The sequence below is a fragment of the Esox lucius genome, chromosome 19, assembly GCF_011004845.1.
Source record: "Esox lucius isolate fEsoLuc1 chromosome 19, fEsoLuc1.pri, whole genome shotgun sequence".
NCBI classification, from domain to species: Eukaryota; Metazoa; Chordata; class Actinopteri; order Esociformes; family Esocidae; genus Esox; species Esox lucius.
In genome coordinates, this window is record NC_047587.1 from 36,533,390 (window position 1) to 36,555,915 (window position 22,526).

Sequence of the window (22,526 nt, forward strand, 5' to 3'; positions counted from 1 at the left end):
AACTGGTGCCAACCTGCCCTCTCCTGTTTCCCCCTGGCTGTGGCCCTGAACAACGAGAGTATCTCCAGCATGAGAGAAGGGGGTCACCCAATGCTGCTGACTGCCTGGCATTGATGCCATGCCAGCAATAACATAAATAGTTCCAGCATGGGCAACACTGACATACCTGGCATGGAGTGCCAATTGGCCATTCAAGAACATTGTGTTGCAATATGCTGTTGATGGCACACACCAACACTGAGGCGGACATTTTAGATTCAGAGGTTGGATGTATTTTAACCCTCATTGTCCAGCTAGTGTGAAATGTTTATGAAAATCTGTTGATATCACCCACACAAATTAGAGATCTAAAATCCAGGTGTCTCGTGGCGTCAAAACACTGTGGATTACGCACACATTTCCAGTCAGAATACTGTAAATACCTGTAGATTTAATAACAAGATAAAGCCTGAATAGGAATATTATGCTAACTGAAGACAGCTCTACTGAAACCTAAAAATATCTAGCTGGCATCGGGTGTCTCATATCTAAAACGTTGTGGTTCACGAACAGACTTAAAGATGGAAGAAGAGGTAAGAAACTCTGCAAACGGGGCTTGAGAAGAGTGCCATTACCTGTCTTTCGATTGAAAAGGTATGAGATTTTAGCCAATAGTGACGACCTGTGACTTCTCCTTTGACCTCACTCTGTTCGGGCTTGTCAGCAGCATGACCAGAATAGAGCACAAAAATCTCCTTAGGAAGAACTGACTGGGCCTTCTGACCCACCGTTGACCTTTTGGCGGCACCTCAGAATACATCCACATTCCAAATGGATCTATCATACGGGCTGACACCACACATTAGATGCAGAATGTTACACTGTAGTTTAGGACACTAGTAACCCCATACATATCTGGATGGGTAAACTGCAATGCTTTGAGGAGAGCGTAAATGTGAAACAGGTGTTTTTGGGCCCAGTGCTAACATTAGAGGCAGCACTACGCAAACGTTTGCGTGACTGATTTATAGTTTAGACACTAAATCCCTACAACTTCTCCCAGCTGTCCTCGCAAGAAAGTGTTCTTGTAACACAAGTGAATATAACTTGGTCAAGGTCACTTAAAATTAGTCTGGCAAGATATCCTTTAAACTTGATTTTTTAGTTTTTAGTCAGCCTTAATAACCATTTACACTTATGTAAATTTGCATACACACTGATGAGCCAAAACGTTATGACCAACCTGCCAAATACGCTGTTGGTCCGTGTGCCACCAAAACAGCGATGACCTGCTGAGGCATGGACTCTACAAGACCCCTGAACATGTGCTGTGGTATCTGGCACCAAGACATTAGCAGCAGATCCTTCAAGTCCTGTAAGTTGCGAAGTGGAGCCGCCGTGGATCGGACGTGTTGGTCCAGCACATCCCGGATATACTCAATCGGATTGAGATCTGGGGAATTTGGAGGCCAGGGCAGACCTTGAACTCTTCATCATGTTCTACAAACCATTCCCAAACAATGTGTGCAGTGTGGCAGGGCACATTATCCTGCTGAACGAGGCCACTGCCATCAGGAAATACTGTTGACATGAAAGGGTTTAACCTGGTCTGCAACAATGTTTAGGTAGGTGGCACGTGTCAAATTGATGTCCCAGCAGAATATTGCCCAGAGAAACACACTCAATCCACTGGCTTGTAGTCTTCCTACAGTACATCCTAATGGCCCCAATACCCCAAGGTTTATGGTTTGTCCCTCCTCGGACCACTGTTGGTAGTTAATCACTGCTGACCGGGAGCACCCCTCAAGCATTGACGATTCAGAGATGCTCTGACCCAGTCGTCTGGCCATAACAATCAGGCCCTTGTCAAAGTTGCTCAGGTCTTTACCCCTGCCCATTTCTCCTGCATCCAACATGTTGACTACAAGAACTGATTGTTCGCTTACCATCTAATCTACCCAGACCTTGACATGTGCCCTTGTTGGGAGATGATTAACGATATTCGCTTTACCTGTGAGTAGTCAATGTTTGGGCTCATCAGTGTATGGTGTAATGTGGAGAGACACAGGGACCAAACACAGAGGGTGTCAAGGGCCAGATTGGCGTTTTATTAACAAAAAGAGAAAGGTGAGGGGAGAAGGTGAGGGAGAAATCAAAACCAAATGTCAAACCCCGTTTCTGGGGAGGCAGTGTCGACTCTGGGGCAGCCTACCAGTGGGGGTTTGGGAGGAATGGGTCCTGACGGTCATGTCTTTGGGCCATCTCCTGGCCATATTCCTCCACCTCCATCATTCAGCCTTCTCCTGTCCACCTTGCCTGCTTCTGGCCTCCACCATGAGCTGCTCCCTGTGAACCATTAAATGCCTCCCCAGACGAGGTCCCAAGGGATGGCAGGTGTGTAGTGTCGGGGCTGACCCAGCTTGTAGCTTACAGGAATCTTCCAGAAGGTACCAGCTGTTTTTTGGGGGTGTTGGCCAGACGCTGATTTGTGGAGTGCGGGCGTGCTCCCATCACAATGGCTAAAGACAAAGTGTTTCATGACCATGGTAGCAATTGAAAGAGATCACTTTGTAGATCACAAAGATATTATTAGAGCAAAGGTAAAGCCTCAACAGTTCAAATGACGACAGAATCCAAACATTACACTGTTGATTTCACAATAAAAACTGTAGGGCTGTGACAGACTTGAATTTCAGACAAAGGTCTCCCGGTTTTCTGGTCTCTCATAATAACTATTTAGGAGAATTCAAAGTAGAATAAAAATTCATACAGACCGCAAAACATTTGTAACCCCATCAGCAGGATTTTTACTGTGCATGGTACACACGCTAAGAACTACTGTCTACTGAGACCTGTATGGAGTTGTGAAGCGGAGAGCCACATAGCGCATGTTATTCCACAGACACTGTGCTCCCAGGAAGGCAATTATCAATGACCGATTTCTGCATAAGAAAGGTGCTGTAACTATGAAGGGCAACCTTTTTCACCCCGGTCCGTCCACTTTCACAGGTGCTCACTTCATGGTTCACTATAGAGCACATGCCAATACCACTCAGGGCCGCTGTGTTGAAAACTGCACCTGAGGCTGATTCGCTTTCATTAAAGCCACTCCGGGATACAGACCTGGGAACAGATTGCCTATTAAACGTCAGTGAGATAATGAAAATATTTACATTATCACTGATGGCAGAGAGACAGCATTTTGGTGCCCTGTGATTGGGACAAGGACGACAAGCACCGAGCCGTATTTAGACTCATTAGATAAGGGCCTTTGCCGACTCCGGAATGCAATTTACTGCAGGACATGCATTCACTGCAAATTAGCTGTTTTCTTCCCCAACTGAAAGACAACTGGAAGGGGGGATAAGGGAAAGCTATCGGAGTACCGTGAATGTGAGAGGATGACAGTTTACATGAAGGACGAGGGGTCTGTTTGTCTTCCTCCCGCATGGCTTGATTAAATTCTTCTGTCATTTTAGTTTTACATTAAGTGACAGTGACAGATGGTGGGTTTGAGGGAGGGAGACTGAGAGGGAAAGATGGAGAGGCCTAAAGGAAAAAGAGACTGCAAGGATTATGGGAAATTTGGGAAAGAGTGAGAATTGGAGAGACTACAAAATGACTGATTGGATGACAAGGGGTTTGAGGGAAGACAAATGCTGTCTTGTCCAAACAAACCATGTCCAGAGCACATCCATCTCAGTGCAGAACATCCAGACTACAATTCTAACGTTTTCTTTGTGGATTGTCTTTTGAAGCTCTGGTACATTAGTGTTGCTCTTGACTGGTGACGAGGTGTGCTACTTGGAAGGGGTCAGACGCCAAAGGTCAAGTGGAGTTAAGAGGGTCACTAGGGCTGTATTTGCATGCCCAAGAGGCCCTCCAGCCGCAGAACACTGCCACCATCTAACTGCACAAGGCCTTCACAATGACATGGAAGAGAGTTTCATGCAACACTGACCTGATGTGACACCATACTGGCATTCTACCGAACCACCTCAAATGGGTCCTCAGAAATACAGGAATATATTTTTGTCAGATTGGCCGAATTTACAAATGATGTGCTTAACTGAAATGCCTCCCTGGTGAGTGCAAGGTCTTCAGTTAAACAGATGTGAATGGATGCAAAGCAATGGCTAAAATAGTGGAATTTCTAAAGAGCACGGTATGACTGGTTGATATGGTGTTCATTAAGGGTCATTTTTTACATTACGAGAGATGGAAAAGGAGATATGTATAGTGTGAATACATTCAGATATAAGTTGCTCTTGGAAGCAGCTTCTGGCAAGTATTTGAAACTTTAGAGCAAATTTGACCAAAGAAATTGTTTTGCCAATTGTCTTTGTGCACAATACTTGATTATATTGCATAGGAACATGTTTAAATCTCTATCACCACGGAGAGCGGCTTTGTGGAAGGTATTGGGATTGGGATTGCTGTGAAGATTAGCTTCACAATATTAATTTTCATTAATCCTTTGGGAATAACTGTAAATACTGGTCTTGCAAGCAATATCTGAATGCATTGCATATTTAACATGGCTGAACAAAGGAATTCCCGTGAAGAGGTTGCAATATTGAATGCACAGTGTTGCATACAGAAACTCGGAAGAGTGGAATTGATTGTGGAATGGTGGATTGTGGGTTTAATTGCTACAGAATGTGAATGAATGTAGGAAAATGTCATTAGGAATATTGGAAGATTGCATTCTGTAGATTCATGCAGATTCGGCTCACTGAACAGACGGTATTCGATTCATTCACCTGAACTGTCCAACCTGCTTTGAGCGTTGGCCGTGGAACTCTGATCTGTGACGGTGACACACGAGTTGTAGGACATAGGAGGAAAACATATATAAAACCTTTAGGGACAATAAAGTTGGAGTTGAATCAAATGGTCAAAAAGCGCTTATCATTTCCTCCCTCCCTCCACAGTAAATGTTGCTATCAGACAGTAAGTATGTCTATGCACCCGGGCCCTATTAAATATCTCCCCCGATGCGGTCTCCTGTGGACCAGACTAAGTGTATCCATTTTATTAGTGCTAGCTGGCTCGGAAATAACCTCCTTTATAAATATTGATGGAGGACAATTTGACTCAATCCATCACCTAAATTGGACTTTCTTTAGAGGCGCCGTGGCACTGAGACGATTGTGAGGAGCGTTTACAATCAGATCGATAGCAATGACGACTACGGTATTGGTGGTCTTGTAAATCAAGATGATTGATGAACTTGATAGATTGGTTTTACTAGATGTGCAAGGACAACTGTGGTCCCCTCCACTAGTAAATTAAATGAATTGCTTCACATCACATGTACTTACAAATAAAACATAATAAAGTACAATAGCAAACATCTCACCCACACTGTAAATCTGCTGGGACTAAGCACGCATAATGGACTTACTATTACTGAGTTTATATATTGACATGCGCCGACATAATCCACTGTTTGGCCATTTGCATTAGAGCAGTGCCTTATGATGTGGCCGGAAAGCATACATGCAAAGTATAGTACAATTGTTTGGTATGTTGAGTGTATCTTAATTGAATGTAACGATCACATTGGTCTATAACTGTTCTGCACTTAGTCAAGTGGATCCCAACAAGAGTAGCTGTTGCATGTGCAGTAACTAATGGAGATCCTAACATACTAAACATGACCACACTGATGGAGGTTAAAACAGCCTCGCCTCATTTTATCTAAACAGCATCCTCTTCCCGCTCCGCTGGTACAACTCACCTCTGTTGTCAAACCCCCTCCATCTGAGAGGACCTTGAGAGTATCCAGTGATTTACATGGCTCTTAGACAGTAACTATGGCTGTCTGCCTAACGACACCCTGTTTTCTATGTAGTTAATTACAGTAGCACTCCTGTCAAACGTCTCTCTAAGGGAACATTTGTATACTCCAGTACCTCCGGCATTCATATTTTCTTTCAAATGTGTTTGATTTTGCTATGGCAATTTTGTCATTTTGCCTGCTTAATCCTAAAATAGCTAGGCGATTGGTAATATTTCCAAACCCTCGCACAGAGTCACATGATGGCTTTCTAATGTCTCATCGACAGAATGGATGGAATTTCCAAACTAGGCACTTTTATCAGCCCTGTCATCTATTATCTGATCTGTCCAGGACTGCCACCCAAATGGCAGCCTGTATTCTACAGTGATCTACTGTTTAACCAGAGACCAACATGCCTACAAGACTAAAAGAAAGGGCGCTAGAAAGGGGATAGGATGCAATTCAGGCACTCAATCCAGGAAGTAGACAAAACAGTGAGAAAACCATAGTCGAACACTGCATAAACTCTGAAAGGGGATATTTGTCAGTTTGCGCAAAAGGCCCAACAGAGATTTGGTTTCCGTGTTTAACCCAACCCCTCTGAACTGGAGAGGTGTGGGAAGCTGCTAAACTGGTTCAACTCAGTTTACACAGCGGAAAACTCAATGGCACGATTAGCTCATACCACTTGCTTGAACTGTTCAAAATCTAGCGAATCTGTGATGTTAATCAGGTTGAGAAATGATGTTGATAACAAAGGCTTAGAGCTACACCTGCGACCCTGGAATGCGATCTCAATATGAGACAAGATTATTCATCAAAGAGATTTGTCAAAACGTAGGTCCCAAAAATAGGGGCCATTTTTCTCAGGGATGGTTTGACATGATGTAATGATAATAAAGTCAATACACAGCAGACATATTTTGGGTGAATTTGCTTATCCTTGTTCATTCAGACATATTTAAAACAACAGGTGAGACAGATTAGGAGAGATGCGTGAAGGGTGAAGGTGGGGATTGAACCCTGTTCTCCAGGAGCCTGCACACATGATGTGATAAATATCACTTAGACAATGAGACAATGAGCCAATTCATCTGCCCTCCGCTTCTCAGCCCCCCCCCCCATCTCTCCTACACTTCCCACACAGACAGATGGGGTTATACAGCAGTTGTCAGTTAATTGCCGCTGTGTAGCAGAAGGCTGGTGGATTGGGTTTCTCCAACCCTGATGAGATTGGTGCCCCAAGATACACCCGGTTCCCCTTGTAGAACCCTTCATTGAGCGGTACTTTCAACCAGGGCCCACAGGGTGACATCTGGGATGCAGCCTCTGTCTTGATTGGGGCCCATCAGGTGATATAAAGGAAAATACACCACAGGCACCGCTATTTCAATGGCAAATTCTTTCAACCAATCACCCTTCACGCAACAGCCAAACAGCATCCTATGTGTCAGCTTATTTTCATGCTCCGGGACATCTGTTGCCATGGCAATTGACGACGCGGCCAAACACACAGATTTCTTTTGGGATGTGGCATAATTGATGTGATTAGTTAAAATAAACAAGCGCTCGCAGACCAATGACATTTTGAAAAAGGCCCTTTTTTCGCAAAGAAGGGGGAAACTGTGTTTTCTACACCATATGCTCGGCTTCCTCCAAACACAGTCACACATAAACACGGTATAAACACATTTTGCCCGCCGACATGCTATGCTTCTCACTGAGGGGAGAGCAGCGCTTCAGTCTGGAGAAAAAGACGTGTGTGTGTGTACGTTTGAGTGTGCATTTAGTTCCTCCTAAGAGATGACATGCAAATGTACTGCACAGAGGAAGCCCTCAATCTCCTGCAAAGGATGACACTGTTTGCACGATAGCTAGAATAACTGTTAAAAAGCACTTACATTCAAACTACCACCAACACCAAATAGCTACCTATTGTAATGTGGTCCCTGGTCAAAAGGAGTTCACTAAGAGTAGAATACGGTTGCATATTTATCACAAGAGCCATTCAGACATTACTTTGCGTGAAGCTGGCAGAGCAAAACAGACACAGGACTAGTTAGTTGAGATTGAACTGCCATGAGGCTAACGGAAAGAGCATTAGAGGTCAGGGAGACACAGGAGCACCTAAACTGACCTAGAATGTTATCGAGCAGTGCCTAATGGACCGGGTCCACAGTGGAAAGTTTACTGTCCCAGACAGACAGGCAGCATAGGTCAAGTGGAAATGAATATGCTATAAAAACTGATTGGAAAGTGTACAGCAATGTTTAGCAAATCTTCCAACAGGAGACTGGGGACTGGGGACAAGGGACTGGAGACTGGGGACAAGGGACTGGGGACAGAGGTAACAGAGGCAATGAATCAACTGTTGGATTTGGTGATGTGTGTCCGCATAAGTTTGAGGACATTTCCATTTCAGTTGGGAAAGTCGAGCTACATTTCCGGTCCTCATAAAGGCAGACATTTCACTACACTCGCAAAACTGACTGAACTGAGAGAGGCCCCATCCCAGAGGACCAGTTATCACATCATAATGTAACAAGCGTTCAGCGTGGCATTTAGAGGGCTGGGCCTGGAAAAGGTCAGGGCCACGCTTCGACTCATTACCGCTTGGCAAAGGCTTGTGTTGTGCCACCGTCGGCGTGACGTTGGATCTCCTGGCCAAATGTTTTGTAGAGGCATAGCAGATAAGCAAAAGGATGCCAGTGCTCCCGACCGGCCAGAGTTGTGGAAGTCACCGCCTCACACTTGACCGCCCCGGGGTTCCACATAGGGAGGTGCAAACTGTCTCCACACTGGCCGGCATGGATGGGTACGTTCCAGAGGATAACAGGCCGGCATGGATGGGTACGTTCCAGAGGATAACAGGCCGGCATGGATGGGTACGTTCCAGAGGATAACAGGCCGGCATGGATGGGTACGTTCCAGAGGATAACAGGCCGGCATGGATGGGTACGTTCCAGAGGATAACAGGCCGGCATGGATGGGTACGTTCCAGAGGATAACAGGCTGGCATGGATGGGTACGTTCCAGAGGATAACAGGCCGGCATGGATGGGTACGTTCCAGAGGATAACAGGCCGGCATGGATGGGTACGTTCCAGAGGATAACTGGTTGAGCATGTCAGAAGAGAAGACCGGACTGAGGACAGATGTATGGGGATGGGACTCCATCTTGGACTGAATTATTATTATTATTTAAGATGCTAGTCACAGCAGACTCAAAACAATGAAAACAACTATTAACATACTCATCTAATTCACGCAAGCGTATGTCATGTAGCATATTTCTCACCTTTATAAGAGCTAGGCAACATATGGCATACGGTGTTAAAAAGAGCCCAACTCTGCAATAACTGCTGAGAGAAGGTGGAGGATGGGTGTGTGTACATGTTTTGCATGCCTGTGTGGGCTGGTGTATGCATGGGGGGGGGGGTGAACAGCACAGAGACAGGAACCAGACAGACGGACCAGTCCTTTGCACAGTGACCCAGACTGCCCCCAGGAGACTGATGGTTGATGTGACATGAGAACTGAGGTGGGGAACCCAGGCAAGCAGCAGATGTGTCCAGAAAGGATAAGAGAGAGAGAGAGAGAGACATGGAGAGAGAAACAGACTGAAACAAAGAGACAGAGGTCTGATGAGTAGAAAAGAGAAGGAGGAAAAGTGAAAGTGGAGTGGTCCTGTCATCAGCCTTTGATGCTGTTATTTTTCCCACCTGACTGCATGAGTCATAAGTCACACAGGCAGAATAATCAGCAGCAGTGAAAAAAAAACATGGGTTTATAGAGTTTCCTGAGGGTGTGTGTGTGTGTTTGATCTATCCAAGATCTATGCAGGTCAAAAACAATGGTCAGAGCACCTGTCAACAGAGCAGAGCTGGTATGACTTTGCTTCATCTTCAAAAAAGACAAGAACAGTAGGCGTGCACGCAATACCACACAACTGAAAGTGCTCCAGGTGTCCACTAATCACAGCCTTGTTATTCTATCACTTTAAAATGTCATTGAAATGTGGCTTGTCAGTATGGTCAGCACCGGCATTCACCACATCGTTCAACTATAAAAACAGGATCCTTAGTTTCTACATACCTTTTTCTAATATGTAGCCCTCCAACAATATCACTTACATGCCCCATGAGCCCTGTCAGAATCCAAAATAAAAGCTCCACTGTTTTGCTCCAATGTCTGGAAACTATTTAAACTTAAACAAACCCTTTAAAGCTTCAAAACATGGTTAATATTACAATACATGGATGCGCCTGGCACAACGTTCATAGCAGTCTATGACACGTACTTACAGAACATACAAACATGTTTCCAAAAAGGTGGGATGCTGTGTAAAATGTAAAGAAAAACAGAATACAATAATGTGCATTTAAACCATATATTCAATAGGAAATAGTACCAAGACAACATACATTTATCAAATGTTAAAACAGAAATTTTATTGTTTCTTGGAAAATACATGCTCACTTTGAATTTGATGCCAGCAACCCATTTCAAAAAAGTTGGGACACCAAAAGACTGTAAACATGTAATGCTAAAAAACTAAAACCTGGTGTAATATCACACAACTAATTAGGTCAATTGGCAACAGGTCAGTAATATGATTGGGTATTTAAAGATCATTTCAGAGAGGATAGGTCTCTCAGAAGTGAGCATGGGGAGGGGTTCACCACTCCATGAAAGACTACATGGGCAATCAAATACCACAATTCAAGAAAAACTTTTCTCAACTTAAAATTGCAAAGAGTTTGGAGATCACATTATCGACGGTACAAATTATCATTAAAAGATTCAGAGAATATGGAGTAATCTCTGTACGCAAGTGACAAGGCCGAAAACGAATACTGGATGGCCGTGATCTTCGGGCCCTCAGGCGGCACTGCATTCAAAACAGACAGGATTATGTAGTGGAAATCACTGCAGGGGCTCAGGAACGCCTCACCAAAAACCACTGTCTGTAAACACAGTATGTCGCTGCATCCACAAATGCAGTGACAAAGAAAAAGTTTAAACTCTAACGTGCAAAGAAGAAACCAAATATAAACAAGATCCTGAAACGTCAGTGCCTTCTCTGGGCCCGTGTTCATTTTAAATGAACTGAGGCGAAGTGGAAAACAGTCCTGTGGTAAGATTTGAGATTCATTTCAGGAATCATGGACGCCGTGTCCTCCAGACTAAAGAGAGGGACCATTTGGGTTGTTATCAGTGCACAGTTCAAAAGCCAGCATCCGTGATGGTATGGGGGTGCATTAGTGCACATGGCATGGGTGACTTGCACATCTGTGAAGGCACCATTAATGCTGAACAATACATACAGGTCTTGGAGCAACATATGCTGCCACCCAGATTACGTCTTTTTCAGGGAAGGCCTTGCTTATGTCAGCAAACGATGCCAAAACACATTCTGCACGTATTGCAATAGCATGGCTCTCTAGTAAAAGAGTCTGGGTGCTAAACTGGCCTGCCTGCAGTCCAGACCTGTCACCCATTGAAAACATTTGCCACATTATGAAATGAAAAATATGACAAAGGAGACACTGAATTGTTGAGCAGCTGAAATCCTATATCAAGCAAGAATGGGAAAACACCCCACCTTCAAAACTACAGCAATTGCGAATCTCCTCAGTTCTCAAATGCTTACAGAGTGTTTTTAGAGGTGATGAAACACAGTGGTAAACATGCCCCTGTCCCAGCGTTTTTGGCACGTAGTGCTGGCATTAAATGAAAAATTGGCATGTATTTTTACAAAAACACTAACAAGTCTCAGTTTCAACATTTGACATGTTGTCTTGGTACTATTTTCTATTAAATCCAAGGATAAATGATTTGCATTCTGTTTTTATTTGCATTATATGCAGTGTCCCAACATTTTTGGAAACAGGGTTGTATTTGGGCAAAATAAATGAAATACCTTACACACCCTCTAATGCTTTCGTATGAAATATTATTCTGTACAAATGCAGAAATAGACGTTGACATTTGGCCTTGAACTCAACCAGTCAGATCAGGATGTGCTTACTGCTTTGTGGTAAAGACTCTGGTGATCCTCCATAACTCAATTCATCAGTATTCCTAATGAAAACTCATCAGGACAGACGGTCGGACTGTGGAAAAAGTGAACAGAGACGAGCTGTTGTCTTTCCAACACCACCCGCGGAGCATCAGAATCCTGGTGGACAAAGGGGCATTGTGCCCAGCTATGTGAACAGGCACTGAAGTGTGAGCGACTCACAGAGACCGACAAGGAGAATCGGATTCCGTTCTGGCCCACTCCTGTTTACTGCAACCGTTCGGTTGGGATGGAGGGAGTTTGGCTCGTATAGTTAGTTTCCAATATGGAATTTAAGAATGCACTGTGGTCCAACTGTTGATTCTTTGACTGCACACAAAGCCATCTCAGATTAAGCTGGGATTGCAATGATGTGACCACAACAACGACGGTTATCATCTGGAGTAAAACGACACCCACAGTATTTAGGTATTGACCTCTGAAAAGGAATGAGCCACGTCGCAGGGGGCCGTGAGGATGAGGATGCCTGCCTTAGCGCCGCAAAGACGCAGGCCACACTGGAAAAGCCTAAAGAACGCCCTGTTCAGAATTCCTTGGAGCAGAGAGTGTTGTAGCCCTTTCTGCAGTTGACTCGGATTGGGTGCTGCTATCCCAACTAACACCTGAGAAAACTCTCACACAAGAAAACGTAGTGCACTTTTCGCCCTTTTGCTCTCGGCTTGCAAGACCTACGGTGCTGCTCACACTGTTGATTGAGCGGGGACGAAAATAAGCACATAACCGGGAACACTCACCAAATAATCTCTCAGGGTATCACTGGACAAACCTCACCTTACACCGGCACGGCAACTTTGGCCCTGAAACAACCGGCATATAAAGCTACCGATATCCTCCCGCTCATCCTACCGGCCTGGACTGACAGCCGCAGATAATGGATTAGCATCACTCCTCCTTGTCAGCATCACTCCTCCTTGTCAGCATCACAAGTTTTTGTGGTTGTGTTCATTCAGCTGGTTTCCTGGGACAATTGAGTCAGTTGAGTCCATGTGAGAAGGTATGCATCAAGAAATATCAACACCTCTGGAAGGATGTGGGCCCAAAGGAATATCAAAGGAATATCCTCAGGTATACTTGATGTGGAGAAAAAATTTCCAAATGAACGGAAAAGGGATGTGAAAGAGGACGGGTTATTCCAAAGCTGGGTCAGTGTAGCTCTCTGATCATCTCTTATCCTCTCAATCCCAGTATAGCATGGTGCAGACCTAATGAAACCCAAGTCTAATACCACAGATTAGATTTGCGGTCAGCTACAACAGCTCTCTGGACTTGTTTATTAACCTGCCACTTGTAGTGAACTCGGTGTGTACCCAGGTCGCAGTTTGAACTTTCTACTTATTTTTCTTCATCTGCAGCACCTCCTTCTGCTTCTACTTTCATTTTAGTTCACCAGGTAAGCGGATTCAGAACCAATTGTCATTCACAATGGCGACCTGGCCTAAGGCAGAACAATTGCGAGACAATACCCAGTTTCACAAGAATATGGAAAAAACAAACATTATGTATAATGGAGTAATCGATAGATCAATTCATCACACCCAATCAGCTGATATTTCACCACCCAATCACCTATGCACATATTTAAGGTGCATAGGTGATCAGCATAAGAGGTGAGACAAATACAAATCAAATAAGCTGCAAAGTTGCTCACCATACTTTATGAGGTGACATGAATACAGTTGGGTTATGTGGTTAGTGATCAGATAGCAGCTCAGACAGTCTGAGTATGAATGAATGGGTGATGAATTTGTCAAGTTTCAATCTTTATCTGCATCTTCTGCTACCAATTAGGTATTTTCAGCTTTGGCTCAAGTCACAATGTAAGATAATTAAATGTTAGCCATGCCCAAAATCAACATTAGATTGTTTGGAATATACCTCAGTGTCAGGGCTATACACAAATAGTTAACGTCAAATGAAGAAGGCGAATGATTTCAGACAAGGAAAGATCTATGGTCAATCACTGTCACATTAAGGAGTGACCTTTAAATACACTTTACTTACTCATCAATATCTGATACAGACCGGACAGGTGGCGTTAACGAGTGAAGACAAGGTAATTATTCCAAAAAGCTGTCCTACAACTGGTTTCACTTTACAGTGACAGCACGAGAAGAGGGAACGGACGAAAATTACACAGAACACTTCTAAGTGTCTGTCTTGTAATCTCCGCCCCCAGATCCAAACATCGCACAGCCAATCTGTCAGATTGTGGTCTTCCCTTCCATTTCTAGAAGTCTTTCTGTTAATGTTTCTGGTGACAAATGATGTCTCTCATTTGAAATTTCAGGGGACCAATGAGGCGAGTGCACCCAGGCTATCGCAGAGGTTTCCTGGTTCAGACATGCAAAATGGTGAATGGATATGGTCATCCCCTGGCTTGGAATGTGTCAACATATTGGATTGCAGGTTGGCATGCTTTGTCAGGGAAAGGACGTCTGTTTAAGATAGGTGTGTGCGCATGCCTGCGTGCGTGTCAGACAGAGGGATGAGCAGAGGCTCCTTGACAATCTGCTCCCTCTACAACCTGCTGTGACACCCAGCCCAATCCATTTAGAGGGCTAAGTCCATGGGCTGCTGACAGCTAACTCACTCCCACACACACACACCTACACACACCTACACACACACCTACACACACCTACACACACCTACACACACACACACACACACACCTACACACACCTACACACACACACACCTACACACACACAGAAATCCTTATGCATACAGGTACACATACACGCTCGCAAGTATAGGCATGAATACACCCAGACGCATAATTAAGAACACAAAATGTAAACATACACAAATAAACCATACACACACACACACACACACAAGTGTGTACTCAAGACATACCTCATGTCTCCATGCTTGACTAGGGCTCGACAGTCTACGGATTAGGCGCCTGAACGACAGACGTTTCCAGAGTACTTCCTCAGACTGCCGGGTGAGATCGCAGTGTTTGAATTCAAACAGAAAAGAGTGACAAGGGACAGAGGCTGTTGATGTCACTGTGGCTTTATTGACAGGCGAGTTACTGATTAACCTGAGCCAGTCAGGTCCCGGCCCACGTTGCTTTCGCTGAATACATAGCAGCAGTTGAACGTGAACCTAATCATTTATTCCGCCTGCATGTCCTCACGAGACCATCCAGAGGCTTCCAATTGAAATCTGAACCTGGAAGCCAGTTCCACTTCTAGATTTCATTCTTCCCCTCTCGTCAGAGACTGATTTTGACCAGATACACAAGGAGGGTCACATTCATTATCAAAGTGTCAGGCTCCAGACCTTGTGGCTAAGAGCCGAACACCCACCCCCATCTATCTAGTAAAGGGTCCACCTTGTGTGTCAGATCTCCACCTTGAGGAAAATAAACAGACCACCTCCCAAATGGCACCATCTAACTTTAGCCATTCCCTATACAGTCTCAGGTCCCGAACAGTGGGAGATGTAGGGAATAGGTTGTCCATTCTTCCTGCAACCATGAGTGGGAGCTGATAAAGCTTAATGATTGGTTGGTGCTCAAGGCCATTTACTGGTTTCACTCTACAGGCTTGACTAGTCAGCTCAGTGATCAAGAGGGGACTGAACTGATAGTCGGAGGTCTGTATAATCCACCGTCAGCCCCGACAATAACTGGTTTATATGAACAATACATCCACTAAATCCAACAATATCAACTACATTCACTTAAAGGATTATCAGGAACACCTGTTCAATTTCTCATAAATGCAATTATCTAATCAACCAATCACATGGCAGTTGCTTCAATGCATTTAGGGGTGTGGTCCTGGTCAAGACAATCTCCTGAACTCCAAACTGAATGTCAGAATGGGAAAGAAAGGTGATTTAAGCAATTTTGAGCGTGGCATGGTTATTGGTGACAGACGGGCCGGTCTGAGTATTTCACAATCTGCTCAGTTACTGGGATTTTCACACACAACCATTTCTAGGGTTTACAAAGAATGGTGTGAAAAGGGAAAAACATCCAGTATGCGCCAGTCCTGTGGGCGAAAATGCCTTGTTGATGCTAGAGGTCAGAGGAGAATGGGCCGACTGATTCAAGCTGATAGAAGAGCAACTTTGACTGAAATAACCACTCGTTACAACCGAGGTATGCAGCAAAGCATTTGTGAAGCCACAACAAGCACAACCTTGAGGCGGATGGGCTACAACAGCAGAAGACCCCACCGGGTAACACTCATCTCCACTACAAATAGGAAAAAAAGGCTACAAATTGCACAGTCCAAAATTGGACAGTTGAAGACTGGAAGAATGTTGCCTGGTCTGATGAGTCTCGATTTCTGTTGAGACATTCAGATGGTACAGTCAGAATTTGGCATAAACAGAATGAGAAGATGGATCCATCATGCCTTGTTACCACTGTGCAGGCTGGTGGTGGTGGTGTAATGGTGTGGGGGATGTTTTCTTGGCACACTTTAGGCCCCTTAGTGCCAATTGGGCATCGTTTAAATGCCACGGCCTACCTGAGCATTGTTTCTGACCATGTCCATCCTTTTATGACCACCATGTACCCATCCTCTGATGGCTACTTCCAGCAGGATAATGCACCATGTCACAAAGCTAGAATCATTTCAAATTGATTTCTTGAACATGACAATGAGTTCACTGTACTGAAATGGCCCCCACAGTCACCAGATCTCAACCCAATAGAGCATCTTTGGGATGTGGTGGAACGGGAGCTTCGTGCCCTGGATGTGCATCCCACAAATCTCCATCAACTGCAAGATGCTATCCTATCAATATGGGCCAACATTTCTAAAGAATGCTTTCAGCACCTTGTTGAATCAATGCCACGTAGTATTAAGGCAGTTCTGAAGGCAAAAGAGGGTCAAACACAGTATTAGTATGGTGTTCCTAATAATCCTTTAGGTGAGTGTATATATACTGCTGGGTTGTTTTTTGCGTGAATACCACAAATTGAGTGAATTCAAAACAAAAAATGTATCTCACTGCATTTTTCTCATGACTAGAGCTAAACCACATCTGCAGAGGCCAAAAGCACCTCAAACTTCCAGAGCTGAAATTATACAAATGATTTATGCCTGTAATATTAATCAAAAGTAAATCAAACATTATTAGCTAGTTATTAACTATCGAGACAACAGCTGTCATTTAAAGGGTAATAATGTATTAAAAAGTAGAAAAAACAGAGATCTGGATCTGACAACGGTGTGTGTGTTACCCTGCTCGGGGGACGAGAATTGATGGTGTTCATTTGAGAGCAGGGCCCATCTGCAACGCTGTGATAAATGTAATGATGTCATTATCGCCAGAGGGGGATTTGAGAGTTACAGTTACTATATCCCCAGCCTCTCTTCTACTTTTATTGGAAAATACAATGTTTGTCTAATATGAGCCTAATTACCTAAAAAATATTCCAATCTCTAAAAGCTTTCTATCAAACCTAGCAAAAGGTTTCTGCAAATGTTCTGATTCGGTGTGCAGTGAAACTGAGACAGTGAGGCCCTGAAATGTAGAAAACTAGTCATGGTCGTCCACCAGCACTTTAAACCAAAAGCAACACTCTAAAATTACCCTAAACCATGGTTCATTAAATAACCATGACATTTCCTTAAGAACTCAAATATCAGTGCAAGACACATATAAAACACCATAAAAGGTCAAACTGGCATAGCTCACTTTAAGGATATCCCAAAGAGCAACCAATTTGAGTCCTCCCTAATCCCTCCAACTGTTTTATTTTGCATTCCACAGTACTGAGACATTTACTAACCCAACCTGCCCGTCCACCTGCCTTTATTCTTCCTTTATTCTTCGCAAAACCTCCTGAACTTTAGAAAGCCAACAACATTACCCAATCTAAACCAGCCTGTTCCACTGCAATTATTATTTATTCCAAATATATATATTCCAATGTATTTATCCCAGAAAAAAAGAGAAAATAAACCAAATTCCAAATACAAATGCACCTTATTAGGAAAGAATTCAAGACAGTTTGAAATGCCAGTTGATTTGAATTCAAAAGGAACTGACCCCAGCCCTGCATTCAACCAACAGAGTACAATAGCCTGGTCCTACGAAAAAGCTGAACCGCTCTGTTCAACTACACTGAGTGCCTCACGACCACGTCTGACCCCACACACTGGGGCAAGGAAAATGTCAAAATGCACACAACTTAAAGCCCCAAGGAACAAATCTGCTGTGTGGAGGCTATAAAACAACACATAGCCAGCGGGGGGAAACGAGCAGAGCATGGTACGTTGGCTTGTTGGTAATACACACCTGCAGGAGGGCGCATGGTAGAAGGGATGTCCGGGGTGAGGGAAGTGATTGCAGTATCCTGACTGGCTCCACATGACGTCTCTGGTAATGGACACAATTACCACGGCTACTGGCTGTAAGCTTTCCGGAAACGCTGCAGACCGGCTGTGTTTGGCAAATCGCGGCGGATAGTCCCGTTAAGAAGCCTCTTCTCTGTGGGCTCCCTTTAGTTTTCCCATAGGGAGGGAGGGACAAGGGGAGAGAGGCGGGACACAGAAAGGAGAGAGAAAGCCGAACGAGGGAGATGGGGAAATCGTAGGTGAATATAGAGGAGGAAAGAAGGAAAGTCAGGTGAAGTGGACGGAGCGAGCGGAAAGCCCTGGAGTGTTGAACGCACTTGTGCCGTCATCCGGACCTCCCGATACCACCGCCTCTTGGCATGACACGACGACGGGGGCGCCTCTGACCCCACCTGGCATCACCGGGTCCAAAGCTAGATCTTGAGTTAAGTCCTAGTCTCTAACGGAGTCTTCAGCAACCAGACCAGTGGACGTGTCTGAGGTCTTCAGTTCGGATCTCCAAAGTCTTCAACGCGCATCGGAGTGCACGCAATATCCCCACGGTCTCGGAACCAGAACCAACCCTGTGTCTCTGTAACGGATTGCCAACGGTCCCTGAAGCCTCCTGTACCGTGTCAGTCTTTATTCCGGATGCATTTAGTTTCTTTCCTGTATCTCCGCTGTCCCCGGAGGTGTTTCGGCGAGTCCCTCTGACGTGGTCTCTAACGCATCTAGTAGTCGCTACCGAAGAGCGTCTCTTTCCCCTCAGCACCGGCTCTCCACCGGCTCCCAAGCCTCAACGACACAACAGCGCTGCACGGCACTGAGAACACACAGACTGGAATAGAGAGGGTGTGTGTGTGTGTGTGTTAGAGAGAGAGAGGGAGAGAGATACAGAGAGAATGAGAAACAGAAAGAACAAGAGAGCGAGGCAGAGCAAAGCTGATCGCTTTTTCCCACCTCATGCTGATTGGTAGAATACGCACTGTTGAGAGAGAGAGAGAGACAGAGCCAAAGAAAGAGAGAGAAAGGAGAGAACAATGAGAGAGACCAATAGAGTGATAGTCCTATAACTGTTACACAACACCACTCCACCTCATGTAAAGCACTAGGATAGTTTTGGAGGTGTGCCAGTAGCCTTCTGTTTCAGAAAACCTCAGATGGGAGGTCACCTCTACGTGGCTGAAAGACCTGCAGGTCCCCAGTGACATGGACAGACAATGCTGTCCAACTGAACCTGGCATTTATCAGCAGACACTACCATAGGTGCTTTTTACATCAAAGACAGATCCACTTCCCTTGGGGAGTGGCCACCACAGCCCATCTGTTTCTTTAGCTGTATACAGTGGGTGAAAGTCCAAACCTGTTGGATCTAGATTTGATTACAGGACTGTTTACCCTAACAGGCATAATGGAAACACCATAATAAAGAGTATATCTTCTGTACCCTTTGACAAAATCCACGAAATGTTGCCTTGTTCATTTCCAAAAGCTTGATAAAGTGACAGGCTCTCTCCCATTTCCCTTATAACTGGATGCATCCGGTCAGCATTTTTGATATGAAAAGTGGACCAATTTGGAGACATTTTTGTAAGCCCAGTTATGACAATTTTTTCCGCCACATTTTAGACAGAAGTTGAGTGCTACAGAATATTTTTAATAGAAAAGTACAGTTTAGGACAGAAATTATAATGTTAAGTTGACAGGCTAAGGGAACATTTTTATTCTTGGAATTGTTGAATTGAGAGCCTGAGTAACTTGGTCAAAGAGAACGGCAGCAATTGGCCAATAATGGCTCTGTTAGAGGCAGTTACTTAAACGTTCATATCCACCAACTCATTTTAACTAGAGATTTTAAATTTCAGAAGCAGTGGTCTTTCCTCATGCTTTACTGATTTGTCTGATGGACCAATGAGGTCTGCATTGATACATTTTCCTCCATCTTGGTGTTTGGGCCCATGATCCACCAGTAACTTTGGAAAAAAAGTGAATGGCTCCGACAAGAGATGCCAGATTTCCTGATAAATTTGATTGTGTTCATTAGATTACGTTGGACATCTTATCTGTAAGGTCTGCATACGGCTCTAGGCTAGCCCACAACCACCTCAACAGGATGACAGAGCCTCCGAGTTCCTAGACGCCAGCTCCCACAAACTCACCATTCCTCCCCGCTCTCAATCACCAGAATCCTAAACACCTGTTCCTCATCACCCCTTCGGTATGTACCCCCGGGCCATGCACCTCTCTGTGTGAGGTATTGTTTGAAGGTGTACAATGTACTAAGCCCATATCTGAGATTGTGTGATAGCTTTATAATGATTACCGAACCTGGTCTGCCGTTTGTTTTTCAAATCCTAGTCTGTACTTTTGCCTGAGTCCTTCTGTGTGCCCACCTCTGCTTGTATTCCTGACCACGTCTGTCGCCCATCTCCGGATCCTGTATTAAAACATCATCAGCCTGCTCTGCAACTGAGACCAAGCCTCTGCCTATTCTTACATTACTCCTATTTTTACATTATCAAATAAATGACCTAGCAAATAAAAACTTTAAGGGTAATCAATTACCACAATTACCACCATTAAACAAAGTTTGACATCTTAAAAAATAAGTTAACAATTTACTTTGTCTATATAATGGTAATCCTTAAACAATTCGTAATTATTATTCAAATTTTATTTTAGAGGTATTCATTCCAAATGTGGTCTTTTGAACATCAATATTCTAACAAGTATACAAAGTAATGTCTATGCATAATGGGAGCGATAATGGGAAGTCATATCCAGTCTAAAAGGGATGTGAATAGTGATACATTTTAACCTAGGCTGTATCGCCTTGTAGAAGCCATTACTATCATGAACCACTGAGGTAAACTGAACGCGAACTGAACAACTGTACTTTCTGAATTAGTCAATATCTATTCAATATATTTCTTGTAAGTTTACAAAACTATAGCCAAGTAACTTTCTCCTAAACACAGGCAGAATAGTTATAGATATTCAATAAAATACTAACAAAAATGTTTTATGGTGTTGACTATTCGGTTAAGAGAAAAAGCAGAGTGAAAAGGTGTCTTTTCTGCACAACTATCTCTAAATAATATTCTACAAACCCCATAAATCTTTGTGGGCCCACAAATATGTACATTCTCCTTAACTGGATAAAAGACTAGCCTCCAACAGTGTTTCAAGTGTTGCCAGTGAAAAAGATGAGGGCTTTATTAAGTAGCAAGTAAGTCTTCCACACATTATCAACACTCTTTTTGCTCCCTTGCCTTACACTTGCAGATACCCTGAGAATAATTAACAAAACCTTCACACAAAAAATTATAAAAATCTATAGGTGTGGCACTGATGTTAATCCTTGAGCTCATCCTGTGAGATGTTTAATACAGCTGGCAAGTACATTTCAATTTCTATTTGAAACATTCAGAGCCAAGAGGATATAAGCAACAGGCTGGTGGTTGAGGCAACGACGCTGCATTCACATCCACTAAACAGATTTCCCATTATCAACTCTGCTGGTGGACATCTGGTGAATGTCCACTGGAGGCAGAAGGATTCTAAACTGAACTTCAACATGAATCCAGGGCTGTAGTCATTAGAGGACCCTAGTGCAGCAAACCAACATGGCTACAGACACATTAGCATTTGTTAGCGGAAAAATTCAGACAGGTCCGGTCCCATTTGGTTATGTTTGCTTCCACTTGGTGAATATTGTTCAGGAGTGTTGTAGTGTTAACTTAAAAACACTCCTCTACAGACAGCCTCGTTGGTCTGAGTTACGTGAGAACATACTGAATCAGAAGGCCTTGGGAAAGTCAAACGCCCACCTGTTGTGTGTCATACATGACCGAGTCAGTCTAGAACGTTATGCCAGACGGACTGATGCAGGTCATTTGTGTAAGGCAGAGAGCAGAGTTCTCCCACGGTGATGGAGGCAATTGTGCAGCCAAGCCATGCTCCTGTGCCGTGAATAGTGTGTGTGTGTGGGGGGGGGGGGTCTGGGGGGGTGTAATTCTGTCTCCAGCGGTTTGCTTTTATGAAACTCAATTCCAGCCCAATTTCATCAGGGAGAGGAAACGCTTTGCCAGCTCCCTCCCTCCTCTATCTCTCTTTCTGTTCGTCTCCAGCCGTCTGCCTGTGTGTCTAGAGGCAGGTGGACACTTTTCACCTGTTCTCCTGCTCTGCCCACGCACAGACATGGGAGGAAAGAACATGGTGGCCCATGATGCCTTTTCTCTACCTCAGACGCACACACAGACACACACACACAGACGCACACACACAGACGCACACACACAGACGCACACACACAGACGCACACACACAGACGCACACACAGACATAGGAGGAAATAACATGGTTGCCCATGA

The 22,526-nt window shown here is 44.2% G+C and overlaps 1 protein-coding gene across 13 annotated transcripts in view; it reads right to left on the bottom strand.

Annotated features, from left to right (window-relative positions):
• Positions 1 to 22,526, bottom strand: part of LOC105018473 (pleckstrin homology domain-containing family A member 7) — a 129,392-nt gene that overhangs the window by 67,306 nt on the left and 39,560 nt on the right. Inside the window, exon 1 of one of the 13 annotated variants that reach the window (XM_020040243.3) lies at positions 18,116 to 18,944. The exons of 11 other annotated variants lie outside the window; for them this stretch is intronic. In XM_020040243.3, the coding sequence (XP_019895802.3) occupies positions 18,116 to 18,189 (74 nt within the window). In that variant the 5' untranslated portion in view covers positions 18,190 to 18,944. Of the gene's footprint in view, positions 1 to 14,704; positions 14,806 to 18,115; positions 18,945 to 22,526 lie in introns of those variants that run through there. One more of the 13 variants, XM_020040244.3, reaches the window with a different exon arrangement.